The sequence below is a fragment of the Aulonocara stuartgranti genome (assembly GCF_965226115.1).
Source record: "Aulonocara stuartgranti genome assembly, chromosome: 12".
Classification (NCBI taxonomy): Eukaryota; Metazoa; Chordata; class Actinopteri; order Cichliformes; family Cichlidae; genus Aulonocara; species Aulonocara stuartgranti.
The window spans coordinates 36678830-36702124 of NC_138948.1; the positions used below are offsets into that span (position 1 = coordinate 36678830).

At 41.6% G+C, this 23295-nt stretch overlaps 1 protein-coding gene across 3 annotated transcripts in view; it reads left to right on the forward strand.

The window, feature by feature from the left end:
• zdhhc8b (zDHHC palmitoyltransferase 8b) overlaps positions 1-23295 on the forward strand; it is a 62760-nt gene that overhangs the window by 21102 nt on the left and 18363 nt on the right. The window contains exon 1 of one of the 3 annotated variants that reach the window (XM_082555277.1): positions 14274-14350. The exons of 1 other annotated variant lie outside the window; for it this stretch is intronic. In XM_082555277.1, coding sequence (XP_082411403.1) covers positions 14337-14350 — 14 coding nt within the window. In that variant the 5' untranslated portion in view covers positions 14274-14336. Of the gene's footprint in view, positions 1-14273; positions 14351-22817; positions 22972-23295 lie in introns of those variants that run through there. One more of the 3 variants, XM_082555278.1, reaches the window with a different exon arrangement.

Consider the following 23295-nt stretch of genomic DNA (forward strand, 5'->3'; position numbering starts at 1 on the left):
AACACATTTCTGGAGCCACCAATGCCAAATATGTAGGCACTCTCCCAGAGCATTAATGTGCTGCTTTTATCCAAAGTGCCTGCATTAGAAAGGTGTACAAATTTAGGATGGGTGACTCCAGGAATAATGGAAACGCCATCTACGGCAGCGTGAAAGCGGTGCAAGATAAACCCGCCTAAAGTTAGTCTGCAGCATTGAGTGGAGTTCAGTTTTACCTTGCTGTTGCCATGCAGAGTGTGAGAAGAAGAAATTGTATCCATTGATTCAGTTTAATTCAGCTTTATTTATATTGTACCAAATTATAACAATAGTCATCTCAAGGACTTTATATTGGGACTAGAGCAGGGCGATATGGCCAAAAATATTTATCACGATATATATTTGAAAATTTGCGATAACGATATAACCGACGATATAATTGATGCGAGACAAAATACAACTCCACAACATTACTAGCGCAAAAAGACAACCTTCCATTTATTTTCACTTAAACAAGAAGCTGGTTTTTATGTACATTAAAGCTTTATAAAAATGTAACAGTGCAAATGCAAATTCCTTGCTGAAAGTTTAACCAAAAGGCATTTCCAGTAGAAATGGGCTGACATATCCTGAGCATAACCATATATAATATCCACTGAAGTTAAAAAGAGGTGCATTGCAACATTAAACTGCAGTGTGCAGTACGCATTTTTCGGACCATAAGGTGCACGGGATTATAAGGCACATTAAGCGAAACAAAGCAGTCAGATAAATCAAACTTTATTAAACTCATTCTTCTTGCTTCCTCCACTTCTGTACCATTGATTCATTAATGTTGAATTCTCTGGCAGCTGCTCTATTCCCATGTTGTTGCAGTATATTAATGACTAACCTCGTATTGTGGATGGATTATCTCAGTTGTTCTCCTGACTGAAGTTTGGTCCGTTTACAGCATCCTGCCATGCGATTGCATTTGTCTCTAACCATGAAGAACCTTCACGTTAACTTTTATAAGTGGAAAAGTGTTAGTGTTCGTCCTCCAGCTTCACTGTTTATGTTATGCTAACATAGCTGTGTCGCTAGCGATCACGTAGCACATCATTATATAGCAGCTAGCCCAACTTCAGTAACCCTACAAACGTCACTGCTGTTTAGTTTCCGGTCTTCATTTATGTTGGAAGTGATAGCAGAGCTGTGCGTTTGATTTTTTTCAGAAATCTCTCAGTCAGAACATGCAATATCATGCTTAGGCAACTAGCGAAACTAGCGAGCTAACTTCCGCTAGCTTCCTGCTAACTTCTAACTCCGTTAAATGTAATAACTTTTGTTTTCATGGATGCCTGGAAGTTAAACTTTATAGTTACACCTGGTAAAGCAGCAATGCTGATCGTTTTATTAAAGATGAAAGAATTTAGACAGTTTTTAACTCTAAGTGATGCTGCAGTGTTGTTTGACCTGAAGAATACGGAGTTTAGGACCCAGATTACTCCCAGATTTAAGAGCATCTTAGTCCGACAAATACGACAATAACAACGGCCGCTTGCATGTTCTGCAAAAAAATGTGCTTTGTTGTGTATCTGACGGACAAACACCAAACCAGTTGCACCATTTTTACAAACCAATTCTGGTTCATCTGTTTCACTCAACAATCGGCCATGTGCGTATGAAAACAAAGGCACTGCGCATGCGCGTTTTACTCCCATTCTATCGCGATATTTCATTTTCCTATCGTTGCCTAACATTATACCGGTATTACCGTGAACGGTATAATATGGCCCAGCCGTAATTGGGACTTTACGATAACAGTGAAATCCCCAACAATGATGTTGCCCCGATGAGAAAAAAACACTTGGCAACAGTGGAAATAAAAAACAAACAAAACACCTTTTTAACAGGATCAAACCTCCAGAGGAACCAAGTTTAGGGAGGGGCAGCCATCTGCAGTGACCAGTTTAAGACATAACCACCAAATTAGTTTTCCTTAAGGTGGTTGCAGCCTGTGTTGCTGTAGTGATTTGTTGGCTGGTTTGAGTGACTACTGTAGTACTAGCGTTGAGCAGCTTGCTGCACAGACATAGTTGCTCATAGCTGGTTCAATCCAGTCTGCAAACTCCTGGCACCAGCTGGTAGTACTTCCTTAGAAATGATTTAAAAGCATGCGGTGATTCATTTCCTCTTCAAATGTTGTAGCAATCTATCAGAACACATACTGTATGAGCTGACTCTAGAAAATTTTATAATTTCCAACTTTTCTGTGAGTCACACCTCCAACATGACATCCGAGGGATCCTGTTGTCTGAAGGAGCTTCAGGGCACCAAAGGGCCTGAATGTGGGTTTTGTTACATATTGCTAAACTGCATGTTCGTTGTTACACTAAAAGAGAACAATGGCTGCTGTTTGGTTCCTATAAATACATTTATAAACTCGTGTATTTTTCTGCACATTTGCAGTGAGACACAGACCACCTTTCAAATGGTAATGTATGTGGATTTCAGAAAAGAAACATTAACGTTCACAAGTTGACTGTATACCTTTAGAGAGGTTGTAGAAGACAGCGATGCCTTCACTGTCTCAGTCAGGTAATTTGCTGCGGATGGATGACTGTGGGAGATGGCGTGCAATAATTCACTTAAATATTGTTCCAGGTTGTTTATCTTTTGGCGGCAATTAAGGTCAAAGTTCCACTGTGGTGTCATCTGTGAAAAATGGATTTAAAAAAAAATCCAAATAAAAACAGAGAGCCCACGAAATGGTGAAACGGAGATCTCTTAGCACAAGTTTTGTGTCATTTCTCCCCCTTTTTACTTTTGCGTATTCAATGCCAAAGTTTAAAAAGTATCTGTAAGTGTTTCCTACAGATTTAGTTTCTATTTCTGCATATGTGCACATGTACATGCGTGTGCATTTCTAACTTATAGCCTTCACAGTGGAGCATATAATCTGCTTCCTCTCCAGTGAGTCTGTCATCCTGTGGAGGACTCAGACTCCAGCGTCTCGGACTGCAGCTGCTTACGGTCGCGTTTGTTCTGCTCTGGTAGCCTCTGTGATTTTCAGCGTAGACACCAATGAACTGGTTCTCCGCATTTCTAACTCGTCGTGGGTCTCCAAAAGCAGATGAGGGACCGTTGTTGGCAGATGCAGTCTGGAGTTTGATTCTGTCTGACCGCAGGACTAGCTGGTTACTAGCTAAACTAAACTTTAAAAATAAGCACAGCATAACTGGCCACTAGTTGCTGTTTTGTTTTGTTTTCCAAAGATAAAACAAGACATCTCAAATAAAGCTACCAGTAACTATCATGTTTCTGTGTGACCTTGTCTGCTAATTTGTCAGCAGTGTTAAAAACCCTTGAATTGGTGCTGAAAATGTGGAGCACTAACATGGAACTCTGCCGCTGTGTAAGAAAACGTCTCACTGCATCGCATCAAGTGTAAAATCATAGTCCTTGGTTCTCTCTACAGAAAGTTAGATCTTTAAATTGTTTGCTTTCATGCTGGGTTTCAGTTCTGGGCCAGTTAAGAAGTAGACTACGCTGTTGTAAAAGCTTGTAAAATATGTTGTGGTGACCACATTTCAACTAAGCGGGAAAGACACTGTGCAAAATGTTTGAGTTTAATTTGCTCCCAAAACTCAGATGAGCTGAACCCTTAACCCCACAGTCAGTGCGTGTCAGTTCGTCTTTACAAACCCATACTGTGTGTAAAGTGGTTGGACCTCCCACCTATGCTGTCCCAGAAGGCCTCTTTCTCCTACCTGCTGCTGGGTCGTCATATTTTCCACTGTGGGCTGAAGCAACAGACCATCCAGGCCCAATAGAGCGTCCATTCATTCACTGAACCCAGGGAGGAAGTTGGAGGCTGTACTCAGCCACTCCTCTCTTCTCCTTGTGAGTAGGTGTGGATATAAGATGAACTGTTCGTTTTATTCGGGGCTCAAAATAAACTTATGCTGCTCATAATCCAGACTCTTGGGAGATTATGAGGGGTGAAGGCAGCTTTGTTGCAGGGAGAAAGGCAGACCTCTATTTCAGTGGCTGCTTTTAATGGGATCCTTGGTTCACATACGTGTGTTTACTGTGAACTCTCCCTACTTCTTAGTCTAAAATAGGCCAATGAGCAAGATGTTAGTCTACTGTGGATCTGAGAAATGAGTGCTTTACATTACTGATTAACCCGTAAAGCCATGGGACTCAAAACCAGGCTTTTTGATCAGAGTCCTGCCGTCAGAAATAGCTTCACGCATATGTGATTTTGGCGTTTCGCCATTATTGCCTGCCTCTCACTTTGTGATGAATCATTATAGGATGAGAGGACAATTAATACCCGTCTGCTGCTTTTTTTCTCAGCAGAGACAGAGAGCCACCACCTCTCAGCAACTGTCAAAGAAACCCCCCAAAAACTGCTGAACATAACGACACAAGGCCAGTAAACAAGAGAAATTATCCTCTAATTAAAACTTTTTTTTGGCCGTAAAGTGGGGACGCGAAGTTATTTCCGCTGTGTTTATTTATAGTCAGGCCAGGTAGCGGAAAAGGATCAAGAATATTTCAGTTTCAAAGGCTTCAAAAATCATGTGTCGCTTTTCTCTGTGTGCGAGTTGTGAAGTGCCAGTAACACCCCAAACACACACAACACCACCACCTCTCTTAACAAGCCATAAGAGACACACTGTAGAGTCGCTGCTCTGATTGGCTATATGCCACAATCACAAATAGAACAAGAATCAAATTGCTGTCTTTTTTTTACACTTTACATATTTATTAAGTTTCCGGCGTTTAAAAAACCAACAACATCCGATGTAAAACCATAAGCTCATCTTCAGGGAAGCGATTTCTCGCTCCAAGGATCCTTTGCTGATTCCATCTCTTTCAACCTGCTGGAAAATGAATTGAAAGTCTTACATGTTCAGCCAGCAAGGAGGCACTTTGAGTCAGAACGACTGTTTGGTTTTCACTGTGCGATTTCAGGCCGTGAGCTGATATTCTCACCGAGATCAAACATATGTGCAGAACCTATATGTCAAGCACGCAAGGCTTTAACAGGTGGAGATGGAAAAAGAAGATGGAGAGGGGTGGTGTGGTTTCAAGTAAAAGAGTGAATTATAAAAAGTCTTGGCTTTCTAGAAGAGGGGGGGGGAAAAGCAAAGAAAGCTGAAGTCGTGGCTCGGTTACTGCGGGGAAAGGAGAGTTTGAAGTCTCGGCAGCTGCAGAGATCAAACAGGGCAGAGATGAAGCTTTTATTCACTGAAGGAAACATTTGCTCTCTCTGTCACGAGCGGCTTCTTTGGCCTAAGATTATACTTAGAAAGTGGGATCACAAATTGCCTTTTGCATCCTGTTGCATCAGACTGGGTCAAGTTCACAGCAAGGAGAAACCTTTCTTAAGAGAACAGACACACATATACAATCGCTGTTTATTAATCTGCAAACGTTAGACCGGCCGGTCCTCAGGTAATCCCTTCACATCAGACGTCGAGCCTTCTGATGGCGAGTCACGAGGTATGGCGTCAGGTCCTATGTTGGTAGTCAACAATGAGTGTGCTGTTCAGGCACAGGCCCTGTGGGCAGGACGTCATGAGTCCTGCCCACCGTACTGATAACGCTGTAAAAGCGCAGCACTCGAGTGTTTCAAGTGGAACCAAACCGGAACAAAGTGTTGTCCATGCAGGACGATCAGCTGAATCTCAGATGTTTCAAAACCGCCTGCAAACTGTAGAGAGGGGCTGAATTCACAGGAGAGCACAGTGACTCCAGCAACTTCAGTCTTGTGTTGCTCCTTCTGCTGTTAATAGATTTGAGTTGAGTGAGCAGACGAACATGTCTTTTAACTTTATCAACCATCTGTACAAACTCTGGTAAACCTACTCATTTATATGATGTATGAGAACATCATCAGTGTCTATTTTGTTGGGTTTTTTCCAGTACTTTTCCCGTGTTTACTCTGACATACTGTATTTGAATATTTCTTTTAGTCAACAGGCTGATACATGAAAACGCCGTATCAGCATTGCACCACTAATCATAGATAAGAGTGTGTCATGACTTCACACTTTCACAGAGCGAATCTCTAAATATTTATACTAAGAGATAAGAACCTGTGCTCGATTAAAAACTGCAGTGTTCACTGGCTGCTGACAAAATGCTGCCCAGTGAAATTTCATTCTAACATTAATACTTAGAAAAGCTAGAGGCTGACAAGCTAACAAGTTAAAAACAACAAGTTACACCCTGGTGGTATTGGTCAGTGGCACATGTACAGAGTAGCTTGGAAGGAAGGACAAACTGGATTTGACAAATCTGGACTAATTACGCTTAAATCAAATTAAAGATCTCAAGGATAAGATTAACACAGATGCAGAGGTTTTAATCAGCAGCACTATGCAGAGGTTTCGAGACACCCCTCTTTGGTTTTTTATTATATATATATATATATATTTTTTTTTTTTTTTGCTTTTCCAAGAAGTCAGACTGTCTTGTATTTTTACGTGGTCTATTTCTCAGGATTCTTGAAGGTCTGCAGAACTGTGGACATTAGCTGTTTCTGTTTCTGTTTGTTTTTTCATTGGACTCATTTTCAGCCCAGTCCTTCTACCTGGCCATTGTTAGAGCTATGAGGGTTTTTTGTTTGTTTTCAACTGATAATTCAAAGAATTCAACCATATAAAAGAGACCATTGTTGTGTCTACAGGCCAATTAGCAAAGAACCAATTTTAAATTGTATCGTCAGGTACTTTCTTGCTACCAATAAGATGATTCCCAAAAAGCCTTTTAGATAAAGATTTAGCACATTTTGTCATGGCATACAGTTTGTCCTTAAGGAAACTGGACAAGTGGAGGATAAAAGAAGAAGTAGCAGGCCTAAAAAATGATCTATAGCAGATGACAAAATGTCTGAGACGTAGGAGCAAAGTAGGACCTGACACAGGACCTAAGAGATGCAAACACAAGTCTGGTTCTTACACAAGAACTGGACTGACAGTCAGTGGCAACAGGTCTTTTGGAATGATGACTCCAAAGTTGATCATTTTGGTTCAAATCATCATCAACATGTATGGAGGTAAGGAGAGAGGCCCAGCAGAGTGTCTACAGGCATCTGTGAAGTACGGTGAAGACTATGGCATAGTTTGGGGCTGCATTCATGTCAAAATTAATGGAATAAAATAATGCAGCAAAGTACCATAAGATTTTGTTACCATGCAATACCATCTGGATGCATCTAAGAGGCAGAGGCTTCATTTTTGAGCGTGACAATGATCTGAAACACACTGTTAATGTGGTAAAAGCATACCTGGATGGAAAAACACACAATCAGTCATGGACTGACCTTTCCAGAGTCTGGACCTCAACATTTTTAAAGCAATGTTGGATCATCTTGACTTAAAATGAAAGAAAAGGCAGCCAACATCCAAAGAGGAGATTTGAATGTGCTTCAAGAAGCCTGGAAAAGGATTCCTGAAAACTGTTTACAGAAATTACAAGTAGGCTTGGCTCAGAGACTTATAGAAATAAAGGTGGTCATAGTGGATACTGACAATAAAGCTCATTAGTATCATACAAACTCTTGTAACCTTGTAAGACTGCTGATTCTTGTTCCTGCATAGCTTCAGTATTCAGTGTTTAATTTGAGAGCAGGAACATAAAGATGGCGATAATTTAAGTCCGTCCAAAAGGAAGAAAGATTAAGTAGAAGCCATAACAGCAGCTGTCACTGGCTTTAAAATCCCAAGTTAGGGTAAACCGAGTCATCAGAGTGGACTTTTTTGTTTTTCCTCTCACAGCCGAGACACAGAAAGGAAAAACAAGGCTTTTAAGTGAGCCAGGAACGCTGTCCCATGCTCGGATACCCCGGCTCTTTTCCTTCTTTTTGTATGTTGCTGAACTGACACAACCCATGCGTGTCACATTGTGTCCACCACAAAAACTAAAGCTGCACCGGCCATACAAAGTTCATATTTAGAAAGACTGTGATTGTGCTTGTGTGAATAGCCGGCTCCCTCGACTGGCCCCAAGGGCCTGTCAACCTTATTTCCCCTTTGATAACATAACACATTTTGACTGCTACAAGAGAATTTATGTCTGCTTGCTCGCTGGCTTCTCCACCCATTTATGGTGATAGTGGTGGAGGACTACTCCTGCTGTATTTTCCAAGGCCAAACGCAGACCCCACTGGTTCTTAGGAGAAATTGTTTTCATTACAACTTTTCAAACAGGCCTCTGAGCCGTTCTGCCAGCGTGATAGGGGAAACTATTGAAAACGAGACAAATTGGTTTCAGGCTCAGGGGGAAAGCTATAATTAGCAGAGCTCAAACTCTGCTGCCTTTTGTGAGAGCTTTGGTTTACTGTACGATGCTCTTGCCATGATGGTCGCTCAGTCAAAGTGTGCGATCAATCTGTCTTGTGGCTGCTGGCAAAGCCAGACTCGCACCATATTGTCCTGTCACTCGCTGTCCGCCAGCGTTGCACTGCCTGATTGGCGTCTCGGTTTCACGAGCGGCCTTGAGGTCGAAGAAAACAAAGGAAAGTCTAAAGTAAACCTTGTTGCCTCCCACTTCCCTCCTTCCACTTATTACTCTGTCTTTTCTCCTACCCCTACCACTTTCCGCAATTCATATTGTCTCTGCAGCCACTGTGAACTCTGCTCACGTTTCCTCTGTCTGGAAACAAGGAAATCTTTTCTCCTTGCTGCCCCAGTTGTTAGCAACCAAATTCTGTGCAATGGGCCATTCAGAAATATTCCGACTACATTAACTCAGGAGTAAAGAATCTTTTTCTATTTCTAAAATTAACAGGTATTAACAGGCCCAGATTAAAATCAGGTTTAAAACTAGTTCCTAGTTATTGTGTCCTCACCACTGTGGTTACTCGGGTTTAATATAAGTTTATAATGCAGATCTTTGTTTATGTTATGTCATATTTATTACTTTTTTAAGTTAAGGTAATCTTTTGGTCTTCACTGCACTCTGGAACGTCATGAGATTTTTCTTTGACCTCTTTTTTTGACTGAAACACTCTCCAAACACTCACATATTATTTGTTGGATTTGAATAGTTTCTGGGCCTTTGGGTGTGGCTGCTTAATGTTAGGGAACAGCTTTCGAGTTTTACTGACTTTCAGTTTTAAAGTAAGAATAAGCTGAAGGAGAAGTGCCCAGTCACCTTTGTGTTTGAAGGCCTGCACAGTCAAACATTCTCCTGGTGGGGGGTGGGGTGTGTGAAAGCTTTGGTTTCTTAAACGATTTTCCTCCTGCAGGTTTCCACAGCTCATTCCGAGCCGGAGGCTTTTGTTTCTCTGTCCACAATCCAGGAGAGTCAGGAAGAGTAAGAAATACAAGTGAAAACCCCACACACTGAAGGGTGGGGGAGGAGAAAGAGTGTTGGCATTCCAAAGGGTGGATTGGAGAGGATTTGGTCCTTTAAATAGAAGCACCTGTTCATCTGGGATTAGTAGGAAGTAGAGCTCTATTTTTACAGTAGGATTAGGGATGGACCAGTATGGTTGATTTTTTTTGTTTAGTTTTTTTAAGAGCTGATACAGAGACGATTATTCCAGTGACTTTTTTGTGGTAGTTTGTGGCTCCCCTCTAACTTAGCTGCTAGTGTAACCTAGCTTCATACCTGATAACATTATTAACTATAGCAAAAGTAGCCAATTCGACTTCTTTCTTTTAATATTTGGCAATGGCTTGCACTGATAATCAGTTTTTCGGATGTAAGGTATCTCTGCTGTCATTCAGTCAGAGCGAAATAAAAATAGAACATAAATTGTGGTATTCAGAATGCAAACGCAAAATGAATTGTCCTATGTACTGCTACCAACCTGCGTCGCTCTGCAAGCTCACCAGCCTGGTTACGGGTTGCAATTACTTGTGACAAATAACAGATTGCAGCATGCTGGACTGAGCTCGACACCACAGATTAGTAACTGCAGACGGCAAGAGACTGAAGGGCATTTTAAAATGCATTCATCAGTAAATCCTTGGAGAAAAAAATAAATAATCGCAAAAATTCCAAACGTGTGAGCGGATAGGAGGCATTAATTAGCTATCCACTAGTGGGCATATTTCCCCATCTCACCTGTAGGACAGACTGGCTGTGAAACAGAGTCATGGGGCTCCCATCTGTGGTTGCAGAGTGTAATTAACTCACCCTCTGGCTCTTGCCGGCTTATGGAGATGCCTGGAACAACTGGTTTTGGTAACAATTTATAATATGTCCAGTAACAGGAAAGGAGACACAAATTATTCTGAGAGTAATTATAAGTACATTTATATGCACTTCATAATACATTTCTTATGCTATATTTAAAATTACTTACAGTATTATTTGTGTCTCCTTTCCTCTAAAGTACCTTATGTTTGCAAGATGTCAAATTGTTCATGCACTACATAAAAGAACTTACGCATTATTTAAAATTACTTACATAGTAATTATTTTTGTTTCGAGTTGTGGGCTGTATTATGAAATGTTAGCCTGGTTTCTTCTTTGAACTCCATTATAATGTCCTAAAGTGAAACCATTGGCCATGCAGTGCTGGATAGAGCTTTTTAATAGGCACTGCTCTGGTGTTTACATACTGATCTTATCATCAAACCCACAGCAAGAACATGAATGAGCACATTTCTCGAAATAAAAAGTGCTCATAAATTGAGGAAGTCATTCTTTTATTGATGGTGATTTTAAACATCAAACCTTTAACCAAGGGTGGCTTTCTTTGGCTTCATCAGGGCCTCCTTCCTTTTGGTAGGAAATGTTCTGGTTTCAGTATTATTTTTCAAGCAAAAAAAAGAAACCCAAAGTGCAGGCTACAGACGACTTCATAGTGAAACCTTCAGAGACCTGATAAGGAGATCCACATGTGCTCTCGGTCGTCCAGATGGATAGTGCAGCTATCTGTTCAGGGATGCATGTGGATTCAATGCACACGCAGGACAGACACATGAGCACCACACAGTATGCTTTGTGTGACTGTGGCCTCATACCAGATTTTCGAGTTCAGGATTGAAGCACTGCAAGATTTTGCTTTTGCGAGTGTGTGTTTAGATTTTAGCAGATATCACATTAGCCCAAAATGCAGTCGTGCTTTTAGAAATACACAGTTTTCTCTTTAAACCTTGCTCGATCTCGCCTTTACAAGCGTGAAAGCACTTCTGAACATTGGCATTATTTTAGAAAATGGGATATTGGCTGCATCTTTATGCATTCAGCTCTAATTGTTTTCAGAGAATCTGCTTGCCCCACCTACCAGACTCAAGGGGATTTTTTTTGGCTGGCTTCAAACAGACTAAATCACAGATGACTCTACTCCACCTATAATTGGGTCAGCATGTGTATTTATAGACAGAATGTCTTTCCAAACCCATTAAACACAAAACGGAGCTAGTTGCACTAAGTAGCCTGAATTGTGCGCTAAGTAAACAAAAGCTCTCATCAGTTTCTGTCATTAGGACCAGTTAGACGATCACTGAGTGTAAAACACAGCCTCTGCCTAAGCTGCTATATTACTCTGTCTATCAAAGGACTAGAAAATAATTCTTCATCTTTCTCATCGTCTCCAGGGATGCACAGTAGTAACAATAGTAGATATAGTGAAAGAGAAAAATGCATTAATCTTAATAAAGACCATCAGACTCTATTCCAGCATGTTGCCAACCTGCTACTCACCATAACTGTGTTGAGCCTTTCAGTAAATGATATGGCCAGGAATCACTTAACAATTCAGTAATGAAATCCCACACCCTTAATGTGAATGTTGTTATTGTAAAAGCCTAGCTAGAGTCCCCCCCCCTTATTGAATCAGTGGCAACTTGACATCAGCGTTTATCCCCGCATATGGCTCCTGCTGCTCTGACTCTCCAGCTCCTGTCTGCCACTGCTACAGCGACAAAGACCTCGACAGCCCCCCTAAGCGGATCAGACCTTACATATCGCACCACAATTTCATTAAGGGTCACAATTCGCAGGGCTGTCATGCCATAATAAACTCCCCAGTGCAACAGGAGCAGATGGTGCGACCCAAAGCATCAAGGGAGAGACATCCAGAGGAATCCCTTTAATAAGGGAAGTAGGCCGGCAGCCGGTGCTTTAGAAGATAGCGCCTGCCTTTTCATATGATGTTCGCAGGATCCTTTGGTGAGTGAGTGAAGCCAGATACAGAAACTGTAAATCGTGGTTTGGGCTTTTCAGGAAGTCACAGGGCCACACTTTTCATTTTCTTCCGTCCAAATTGGTTTAAATCAGTTTCAATCAGCAGGAACCAAACCCACACATTTACATATTACATTCGTACAAAATCCTTTTCTTTTTATCCTATTACTGCTGAAAATCTGAGATTAATTTTAAAACACGAGGGCTAAAACACATGGTTGCTATGATTTATCACCTTTATTTCTCAGGGAGTTGGATTAGCGGTCTCATGTCATCTTTTTGGTTCTTCACCCTATGAACCCTAACACACACACACATACTGATCAGTTGTGATCAGCAGTGCCACGACTGACATTGCCACAGGTCACGCTTTTAGCCCAGGCTCCTCTCTCTGCCATCCGTCCTTATTATACTTTAATCAGCAGCTTAAAAAATGCTCCCTTGGAAAGAATGGATGCCCAATTCAATGCGCTTCACAGGAGGAGCTCTTATTTTTGATGGTAGTGCATAGACGTCGTAACCGTCCCCGTGAGGCTTTAACGTCAGTGTCCTATATTTACGTCTGTCCAGCGGCAGCGAGTTTGCCAGCGAGGCTCACTAGGCACTGGCGTGTGAATTGGCACTTGATGTGAAAGAACATATTGATGCTCTCTGCTTAAACGCTAACACTGGTGTAATATCAATTATGCAACTGTGCAGGGTAACGTTCAGTGTGTAAATGTGCCCAGTCATGTATTTGCCATTATGTCGTTCTGAGCTGCAAAATGCTTGCATTCAAGACAGTTCAGCCCAGTTTATTGACCTTTCTGCCCTCTGTCTGTCCCCGTCTTTGTACTCGAGTTCCCAGAGAACACTGGTGGGATTCTGCCCCACGCTGCCAGCCTGTATTTCTAAAAGGAATCATTGTGTTGTCTTGTTGCGCTCTGGTAAATCAACGGGACTCTTTGTTCCCCCTGCAGCATGTAGGACTTGGAGCCCGGCCTGTACAGACGTCACGATTGGTGCCTGCTGTAGACCGAGTGCGTCTGTTTTTTAGGTTTTTTTGTATTCTCTGTCTTAGAACAGTCACATTTCATCCCCGTCCCAGCAGATACAAGGAATGAACTATGATATTAAGATCTGCCATATTCAATCATCTCAGAGGTTTCTCCTTTGCACGTTTCCATGCTCTGTGCATCTCCACGTGCAAGCATGCTCATTCATAGGTAGTGTTCGTGTTTGCTAGGGCTTTCACATTTTGTTCACGTGTCAGGGCGTAAATGCTCATTGTGTTTGTGTCCCTCAAGGCCTGCAGCTGATCTAGATTGCCTCTCTTGCTGGATTAAAGGGGGAAAAAAATCTTTTTTGACAATGTACAATTAAAATTCCTGCAGATGTGAAGGGGCCGCTGATGAGTTTCTTCAGAGGGAGAGAGCAGAGAGGGGTGGGAGGCGCGGAGACGAAGATGAAGAAGAAGGAAGAGGAAGAGGGGGTGGTGGGGGGCACTCTTTAGGGAGGTTTAGTGAAAGCACCTGCCTCAGCTCTGGGACTCATGATGGATGGAGAAGAACAACTGAGAGGGGGGAGGTGGGGTGGGAGCAGGTTTGAGCTTGAAGTGAAGGACATTTTGTCCTGCAAATTCTTCCCTTTAGCCAGTTTGGCACGCACACATCAATTCAATAAAGATACAAAGGTGCTCGGGATGGGGTTAATTCATGTTAAACCCAAGCAATTCCTTTGAATCGTCCAAAGTTGATTTTTTTTGTGCCTTCAAGTTCAAAGATCCTGAAATTTGATTCAAATCTCTCATTTAAACTTCTGAACCTTGGCTACGACTCAGTTTCCCCTTTAGGTGACTTGACTTTAAATCTGCTTCTTTAGAATACGACATCAATAAATCACTGCTGCTTTTTTTGATACATAACTGGCACAAAGAAGCAACCACCTGACAGGTTCTGCATAGTCTCAGCTGGATTTACATCACATCCCCAGTGACTGGTTTTATTTGTAAATTTGCTTTATTTAAATTTTGTGATGTGTATTTATTTATTTATTATTTTTGCCAGAAATGAGATGAGGACATCAATACCACTCTGAGGTATGTTCAATAAATAAGAAGCTATAGTGAGGCGGGGACTGCTTTTAGCCTCCTCTGTTAAGATGGATTTATAGAAGTAGCTGGTGGGCAACATAAAAAGTTCCTGACAAAAAACAATGAAGTTAAAACAACATTTTAGATGAGAGTTCTAATGTGAGTATTGTACAGTGAGATATTAAGTTGAAGTTTGTTTGTTCTTGCTGGTCCTTCATGTTTAATGGTTCATCTCGCTATCTAATTTTGTGTATTTCATTGTATGTTTACATTTTTAAATAAAAGTACAGAGATGTACGCTAGCAAGCATTTTGACTTTAAGAACTCACTGATACATTTAGAAAACAGGGTGTTGTTCACAAAGACTACACCTTGTACCTCACAGTGAAAAAAGCATGCACAATTTGTTATTCCCTGTGCTGGTGTCGTTCCTGCATCACCGTAATTATGTTTGTCCAGGATCAACACCAATATTGACCAGTGACATTCAGTTAGCGTTAGCCAAGAAGTTAGCCAAAGCTATTCAAAACTATTGTTAGCAAACCAACATGAGTAACCTAAATTTCGCTAACAGCGAGCCTAACTTATTAACATATTTATATTACTGTATAAATTAATAAAGTCAACATTTGAAATGCTTACCATTAGTTCCAGAAGAGAGTTTTGAATAAACAAAGGATTTTTTTACCCCCAGCATTGCAAAGCTATGACATCAGAACAACATGGTTGGACAGTTGCAATGTTGATCCTGGACAAACATTATTATAAGGATGGTCTGCTCCCAGGCCTAGTCTGTCATAATATATATAAGGCATGTGGGCAGCCTGAGAGAAAAGACTATTATAAAGCCTTCTGCCACACGAGTGAAAGCGCCAGTTAGATACAGACGTTTTACGCTACACACGAGGAACGTACACTCTGGTGTAAGTGGGGAAAAAGCTTGTCTACAGTTTGTGGATGCTGTGAAGCTGCAGTGTTTTTGTTTAGCAGGTTTCCTGTGCTGTATAATATACTCTTTATAAAGAGAGCAAGGTAGTGAAGACACGTCAGTCATCCTTATTTACGGTCTGTCTGCTGTACTGGAACTCCAGAACAGTTCTGGGATGCTCTCATGTGTTATTAAAACTTGCTTTTTTTCAAGCATTGGCAAAAATAATCACTGAGATATTTTCTGAGCCTTATGTAAACATTTAATTGTAATATCATCTTCTTAATGTTTGTCAGTACTGTTTAATGGCACTGGCTCATGTTGCAATGTAAGATAGTATTTTGTACTAAAATATATTCAGCCTGAATGTGAATGCAGTTTTGTTTTTCCACATCTGTCGGCTCTTTTATTGAAATGGAAAGTACTGCATTATAAGCTGCATATGGACTGGATGGATCACTTAGGATTAAAAAATAATAATATTCCAACTCTGGCTGAATATCCCAAAATATTATATTTGGGGATGTCCAGTAATGCCTTTAGGCCTCGAATGTGTTAAAGGTGAGCAAAAGGTCCATATTGCTCCAAATGAAAGAGCCGAAGTTTTTGAGCCTAGAGACTGGATTTGATTTAGCACATATTGAAATGGAAAGAAGCTTTAGGGACCGCTCCAGAGAGAAACGTTCAGAACACAGGGAAGACGTTAATTACGTTACCATGAATATATGGGCTGGACTTGGTTACATTTTACAATATCACTGCTAAGTTGGGTTAGTCTCTTTTCTTTGGCATTTTATACTTTAAGCAGAATCTGTTTGGTTACTGCCTCTGAGGTCTGGTGTGTTGTGGAAAAGAATAGTTCAATTTCTAAAGAATAGCTCCTTTGATCTCTTTTTGCTGGTCAAGTGTAGCTTATGGTGGCTAAAATGGATATATGCACTGTGACAACCCCTATTGGTTTCTGGGTGCTGCATTTTGAAACGTCAGTGTTTTGGCCACTATTATGTTAGAGTTTTTACCTAGAAGTTGGCATATCTGGACACCAGGGTGAGACACTCTTTGATAGGATGCTGCATCTGTAAACTGTACCAGAAACAGATATCTGTTTAGTAGTGCTATTTAACAGACTAGCAAAATAATAGAAGAAAATTATTCAGGATAGTTTTTACCATACAGTACGGCACTATTATACCACATATTTCTACTGAAAATGCTCGAAAAAACACCAAATTTCTAAATACTGTTGGTAGATGCAGATTGAGGTGAAGGCTAGCAGACAGCTCTCAGCTATAGCTGCCTATTGCATTGGGCTCACTTTTTGCTGTTTGACTAACACTGCCCACCAAAAATAAGCTACTGGATGCAAGAAACACGGCTGCAAGGAGGACTATACCTGAAACAAAGAAATGTTCAGTGTTAGACCTTTTCCCCACAGGAGCATTTTATCACTCTGAGCAGCTTCTGGAAGCTGGTGTGTGTGCACAGGTTTCTTTGAGCTAATTCCCTCAAAACTTAACCACATTAACTCGAACCCTCGGTTGTGAGGGAGGATGTGTGTGTGAACATCCCCTCTTGTTTTATTACCAGTCCCATTCATCTCTGCCAACCTCCGTGCCAGTTCGTGTGTGTGTGTGTGTGTGTGTGTGTGTGTGTGTGTGTGTGTGTGTGTGTGTGTGTGTGTGTGTGTGTGTTAAAGTGATTGATGAACAGTTCATTAGGTTGATGGGCTCTGCAGGGGCAGACAAGCTATCAGCCACAAAAGGTGGATTTCAAATACAGCAGAATTTGCTGTGGCAAGATACCAGATGCATCAGCGGTTTGGAATGGCTATTTCCTGGAAGTGAATATATTTATATATCTATATATATATCTATATATAAAATATAATATAATATAATATAGCCAGGTGTTTGTTTAGGGCTTCAGCCCAAACAACATGGCAGGACTTGCATCATGTGTATTTGTGTTTTTAATGTGTCCTGTTTTCCTCATGAAACTCTCCAGCACCTCCACACGATATCTCCGGCTGGCTAAGAAGTGTGTGTGTGTGTGTGTGTGTGTGTGTGTGTGTGTGTGTGTGTGTGTGTGTGTGTGTCCAGCCCTAACTTAGCCTCAACTTCCTGCAGGAAGGGAAAGGAAAGGAGAATTGCACTGACCTCGGTGGTGTGGATGGAGCACATTGCAGATGGCGCACAGAGATAAATAGCCATAACAGTGATAAGAGAGCCATGGAGGGTGCGGTTAGAGAGAGGAGGAGAGGGCACATTGTGCATTAAGACCTCGTCTTGCTTCCTAAAACTTGGACAAGGCTCGGGCTTTATCTGACTTTTGCATTGTGCCTGTTTGTTTGTGTTGCTCTCTGTTTATCTGCATGTGTGTCTCTGTAGATGCTGCTCCTCAGGTTTCAGCTAAGATCTTCTTATCTCCTCCTCGCTTCTTCTTAGAACTGTCGAGTCAGCCGTGTGCTGAAAGGGATTTGGCATTGCTGCCCTCTGCTTTGGCTACGAATAAATTTGCATTTGCCAAAGAGCACTGACTGGCCTCTGTCAGCGAAAAATGTTTGATAAAACGCAGGATGTATTGAGTTTCCTTATTTGGTTCATTTAAAATTGCTAAACATCAAACTCTCCTCAGTGGTCAAATTCAACAAAGGCCCTCACTTGCTTTTCCTGAGCTTTCAATTGCATCTTTTTCCTCACTGATAGCACTAGTATCTTACAACAGTTTTACAACAACAAAAAAGAACATAATCCTCGAGTGAAAAGACTTGAAATCATTACAATACGAGATATTATTACATAACATTGCAAAGTTATGACTGAGGTAATAAATCCAACGACAGCGGCGCTTTTGGGCCCTACTTCTGTGAAACCAGGTCCCAGTTTGGATTTAGCAGACAAACACCCTCTCTACTTTTAAGATTGGGCTTAAAAGTGTCCGTTTTGATAAAGCTTATAGTTAGGGCTGGATCAGGTGACCCTGAATCATTCCTTAGTTACACTGCAATAGGCCTGGGTTTCTGGAGGCTTTCCGTGATGCACTGAGGTTTCTTCATCACCTTTTTTCACTCACTGTGTGTTTATACCCGAATTTGCATTTAATCATCAGTTAATCTCTGGCTCGCTTCCACAGTGTGTCTTGGCCCCTCCCCTCACACTCAAACGGTCGCGCTAGATAGCCGGCCCTCCCTGAGCCTGGTTCTGCTGGAGGTTTCTTCCTGTTAAAATGATGTTTTTCCTTCCCACTGTTGCCATGTGCTTGCTCATTGTTGGGGTTTTCTCTCCATTATTGTAACATAAGGCACCTTGAAGTGACTTTTGTTGTGATTTGGTTCTATGTATATATAAAATTAAACTGAATTGAATTATCAACATTATAAATAAACTGAATGTCAGATAAATACAATAAATTCCTGTGGTTCTCATGTCATTGGCTGTAAAAGATGGATGCAACTCATCCTTCCCGTTGTATCGACTGTGCAACACTAATGGTCCAGCACTTAATTATCTGAAAATAGGCCACAAACCAGTCTGAACGACTCTGTCTGTCGCCTCTTTGCGTCATAACTCTTGAAACTCTTGGCCACACTTGCAGGCTGCCATGTTTGAGACTTGGAATAAGAGTGGCTGGGAATGTGACACAGGGCAAGCAAACTTCTTGAGACATTGCTTTCCCTCCGTACATATCAGCCTGGCAACTGAGTGAGCAGACCAATGGCGTGTCTATGTTAGCAGTATCCAGCCACTCATACATGCATACACTTTGCTACTCTCTAAATAACCCATAGTTACAGCACTTCTCTTGTTAAGCCTCTGTTTCTTTGGCCCCATAAGCCTCATTTATAACAAATGACCCATCGCACTGTACTGGTTTCCAGTTTCCCAAGGGGTGCCTAAAAGAAAAGAAAAGAAAAATCCCAATAACGACAAAATAGCCACCCATGTGTCATCACTTGGACAGCCCACACAATCCAGTGCATGCACATGAGTGTGTTTGTTATGCCAGTTTGGTACACATGTCATTGCCAACAGTTTTTCATCAGGAAAAGTGACTCCCGTTTGATTTATGGGATTATGAGCGCACATGTTGTTGACTTGTTATTTTCCTGTGGGAAAGATGAGTACTTGTAAAGTCGTTATTGGGGAAATTAACGGGGAGATTGACAAAGTATTGTAATGGGTTTTTTTTCTTAATACAAAGACAGTGAGTGGGCAGAAGAGTGAAGATGAGGCAAACACACACACACACTGTCTCTTTTCTCCTCTTCCATATGAAAATATTTTCATTTATCACCAAATGTCATTCATCTCCATCTGCCCCTACAAAATGCTTCCACACATTAACTGGAAACTGTACCGGGGATGACTTTCAAATGTTTGGTTGTTTTATTCTTATAAAGTCATGTTTCACTGAAACACGAGTGTAAGCATTTAGCCATAAATACTGAATCACACTGCTCTTTTAATATAAATTTGAAATGAAACCATGCGCTTTAGCATGAGTCTTATACGTGTGGAGTCAGGCGACGCTTGTAATAGTGTCACTGCACAGTATGCGTATTTATAACGTGATGTCATTTACTGTAGTAAGCTGGTTTGGATACTGTGCTTTTCTGCGCTGGGCAGCCTTCCTGCTGTCGTCTTTCTGTAAACAATCAAAATGGGATTTGTGAATATGCAAATGTAAAAGGGCAGCATGAGGGGTGAAAAGCATTTAACTTGATTTCAAACGAAGCCTTTGTGCAGCCATGAAAATGCACGCTGGGCTCCGAGCATGCAGATGGCAAACAGTGTACCCCGCGGCTGCTCGGCTTCCACCTCTGCTCTCTAGGCTCAGAGCGAAGGCGACCTTTCCGCGAGGCTCCAGAGAAGCAAACACAAGTGAAGTTATTTATGCCTTATGAGCATAAATAAAATCAAACACAGACGGCTATTTTTTAAATTGAATTTTTTAAAGTCCGCTATTGAAGACCACATGTTTGTTGTTTGACTGTGCTCACTTTAAGTCTCGGTTAAGACTCAGATCTGCTTACAGAGTTTGTGGGGAAGCCAATCAAGGAGCAGCAAGCCTCCAGCTCACAAACACACGGAGGGAGGACAGTTTAAAAATCATATTTATAAATCCGGTTATGTTTTTTTCCCCTTGTACAAAAGGATCGGTTGTTAATTCTGAATGGAGACCAACTGGTCAGACAAAAAAGCAATGCAAAGATTTCACTTTGGCCTCTGCAAGCTTGCAGTGGTCACTACTCACAATTTTTCTGACATGTCACGCTAAAAGCAATGACTAGACCTAATTTAACTACATACTCTGAATGCGAGGCTGAGCGCCAGCCGGGCTGCTCTGCAGTTTGTAGGCAAGGAAGGAATAACTTGGGGTTAGAGGAAGTTGAATTTACGATACCCGCTCGGTCTGTGAGTTCTCAAACCGTTCTGCTTAACATCTGCAGTGAACACACCTCTGTTTCCACTGACAACAGGCTCGCTGCCGCTGTGTGTGAATACAAAGCTTCAGGGATGTGTTTGTGTTGGTGACTGGCAGCTCCTAAGGGAGTTAGAAGCGACTTATGGTGCTGTTCACGAAACCTATGAGGAGTAAAATTAGTCTGACAGAAACTGCAGAGGAGGAAGGAACCGGCACTGGTTTGGCAGGTGGGATTCTGTGATGGACTGTGGGAACTGAGGTCCTGGGAGATGATTGTAGATGGCATGTATGTAACAACTGAGATCAAGCTCTCACACTAATTTCCTTCATGACTACAGTTCTCTCACACTGCCTCTCTTTCTTTTTAAGTCCTAATGAAAATTTCCTTCCTAGGGGGTGAAATGATACCAGCCTTACAATGGATTTCGGATCACTGGGTCTCAGTAGGCAGTCAGTACAAGAACACCCTCCCTCGTGTGTCCCACTGGGTTGAGACTTAATGAACTAATCAATGGGTTGGTGTTCTCAGCAGGAGCTGAATACATTACTGTAAGTGTTCCTTTTGGCCCAGCAGCGTCTTCTACCGTTATGGGTGTAATTCCAGCGAGGACTCACTGTTCATGATGGCTCTGAGATCCAGATAAAAGGTGACAGGAAAGTATTTTATTGTTCATGTAGTGAACATCTATCACTTATAACATTTTGACAGCCTGAAATATCAAAAGTCCGTTTCTGTCAGGTTTTACACGTATAGTTCATCGAGCATTACTGTGAATGAATCACAGACGTACTCTGCATATTAATCCGTCTTATTCACATTCACACAGACGACCGCGTCTTAAAAATGTCCATGTTGGACAAAGAAAAGTGCCACCTCTCAGTATCAGTCCCCAAAGCTCTCTGGATTCAGTCAGCTTTCTCTTTGATGGTTGTTCAGACTCTGCCCTCCATTTCTCCCAGTGCTACTAAAAGAGCAGATTACAGCAACTTCAAAGGGAAGGCTGTTTTTTTTTTTTCTGCTGTGATCCAAAAGAAGGAAAATGAGGGACAGATAGATCCGAGTAGTCAAATAGCCTTAGGATATGTAGTGGAGACCATATAGATGCTTGTCATGGTAGGTGATTGATTGTCACAGCACTGTTTCAAGCTTCAGCTGTGACTAATGGACCAGTTGAGCCATCTTAAAAATCATCAAATTCCTCATCAAACACATAATTACTTGACAAAGACTGCAGTGGCTTTTCCTCCCCTCTGAGGTTTTCTGGATTTTAGGGGTTTACCTCTAAAAGTGTTTCACTGAGCTTGTGTTGATTCAACAGACTCAAGCCTGTGGTTTTCTTAAGACACGATTTGTTTTTCTCCCCTTTTACTTTTTTTCTTTTAAAGACTGCTGAGTTATCATCACCATTGCTGTTTCCCACCAATAGATATCAGATACTCTGTTGTTATTGTCAAATGATGTGTATCTATTAAAATAGTTTCATTTTGGGTTTCACGACTTTCTTCCATAAAACCATCCCAACGTTTGCGTCTTTACTTTCTCCCTCTGTGAGCAAATCCAGCTCCACGAACTCTCAAGCTGTCCTGTTGTTTGCAGATCCCATAGTGACATAATTTTGTCAAAAGCACATATCAAGTAATGATGCAGCCTAAACGTGGTAGAGTCGGCAGACATGGGGGCCTCTGCTCTGTTCAGAGGGCAGCAGCAGCACATGCAGATGAGCTGCACAGCTCTCATTCTGTCTCCTTTTTTCTCTCTTTTTAATGCAAATATAGATCAAATGAACAACTCAGCAGTTGTCGCTGAGCTTTGCATACATGTGATTTTTGTCCAGTGATTTCACAATGATAAAATCGGGATTTTGAAGTCTGGAAAATGCTCCAAATATTCCTCGTTTTTTCCTGTTAAACTGTTAACTATACTACACTGAATTCAGCTGGATTGAATTACAGTGTATGTGAATCCAGACAACAGCGAGGATGAGTTTTGACAGCTAATGCAGCGGCGTGGCGCTGCGCTGTAATTCGTGTCGTGTAATTATTTCTGGTTTAGAAAACAACAGCTCTACACTTCTAATTGTTTTTGCTCACGTCTCAGTATGGATCCATTAAATCACCAAGTAGTTCTGACCACCCCAAGGCCGTTTGCATAATCGTTCACCAAACATGTGAGTCATGTTTAAAGAGCTCATTTGCACTTTAACAATGCAAATGTATGACGGCAGAGGGGAAGGTGCGCTCTTAGCTCGCAGTCTGCCTCCTACAGACTTTCTTCCTTTGCTGTTCAGCAGGAAAATCACATGTGTAACCCGAGGAATGATGGGTGGATTTACATTTAAGTAGGCATGCATGGATGGGACCTGTAGTGGTAGTAGTAGAAGTGATTTAGAAGATGTTTGCTGTGAAAGCGCTCATTGATCTGGCTAAGGTTAGTGAGGAGACCGCAAGCTGCTCTGCCAGCATGGGAGCGAGCTGTGGGCTATTTCTTCCCAATCCTGTGCTTTTATCTCCCTTTTCATCCTCATCTCAGTCACGAGACGAAATATGATTTTAATTTCTACTCCCTGGTATAGACGTTGACTCTGCACCTCAGTGTCTGTGAGGTATTCGGCCGCATGCAAGCTGCTGTTTTAGATGCCGATCGGCCTGGACGCTCTCCAGCTCCTGTTTGCAGTAGTTTTAATCATCAAAAAGATTCCTGGACTTTTTGGACTTTAGGCAAACTCATTACTTTACTGCCCTTTTGGCAGAA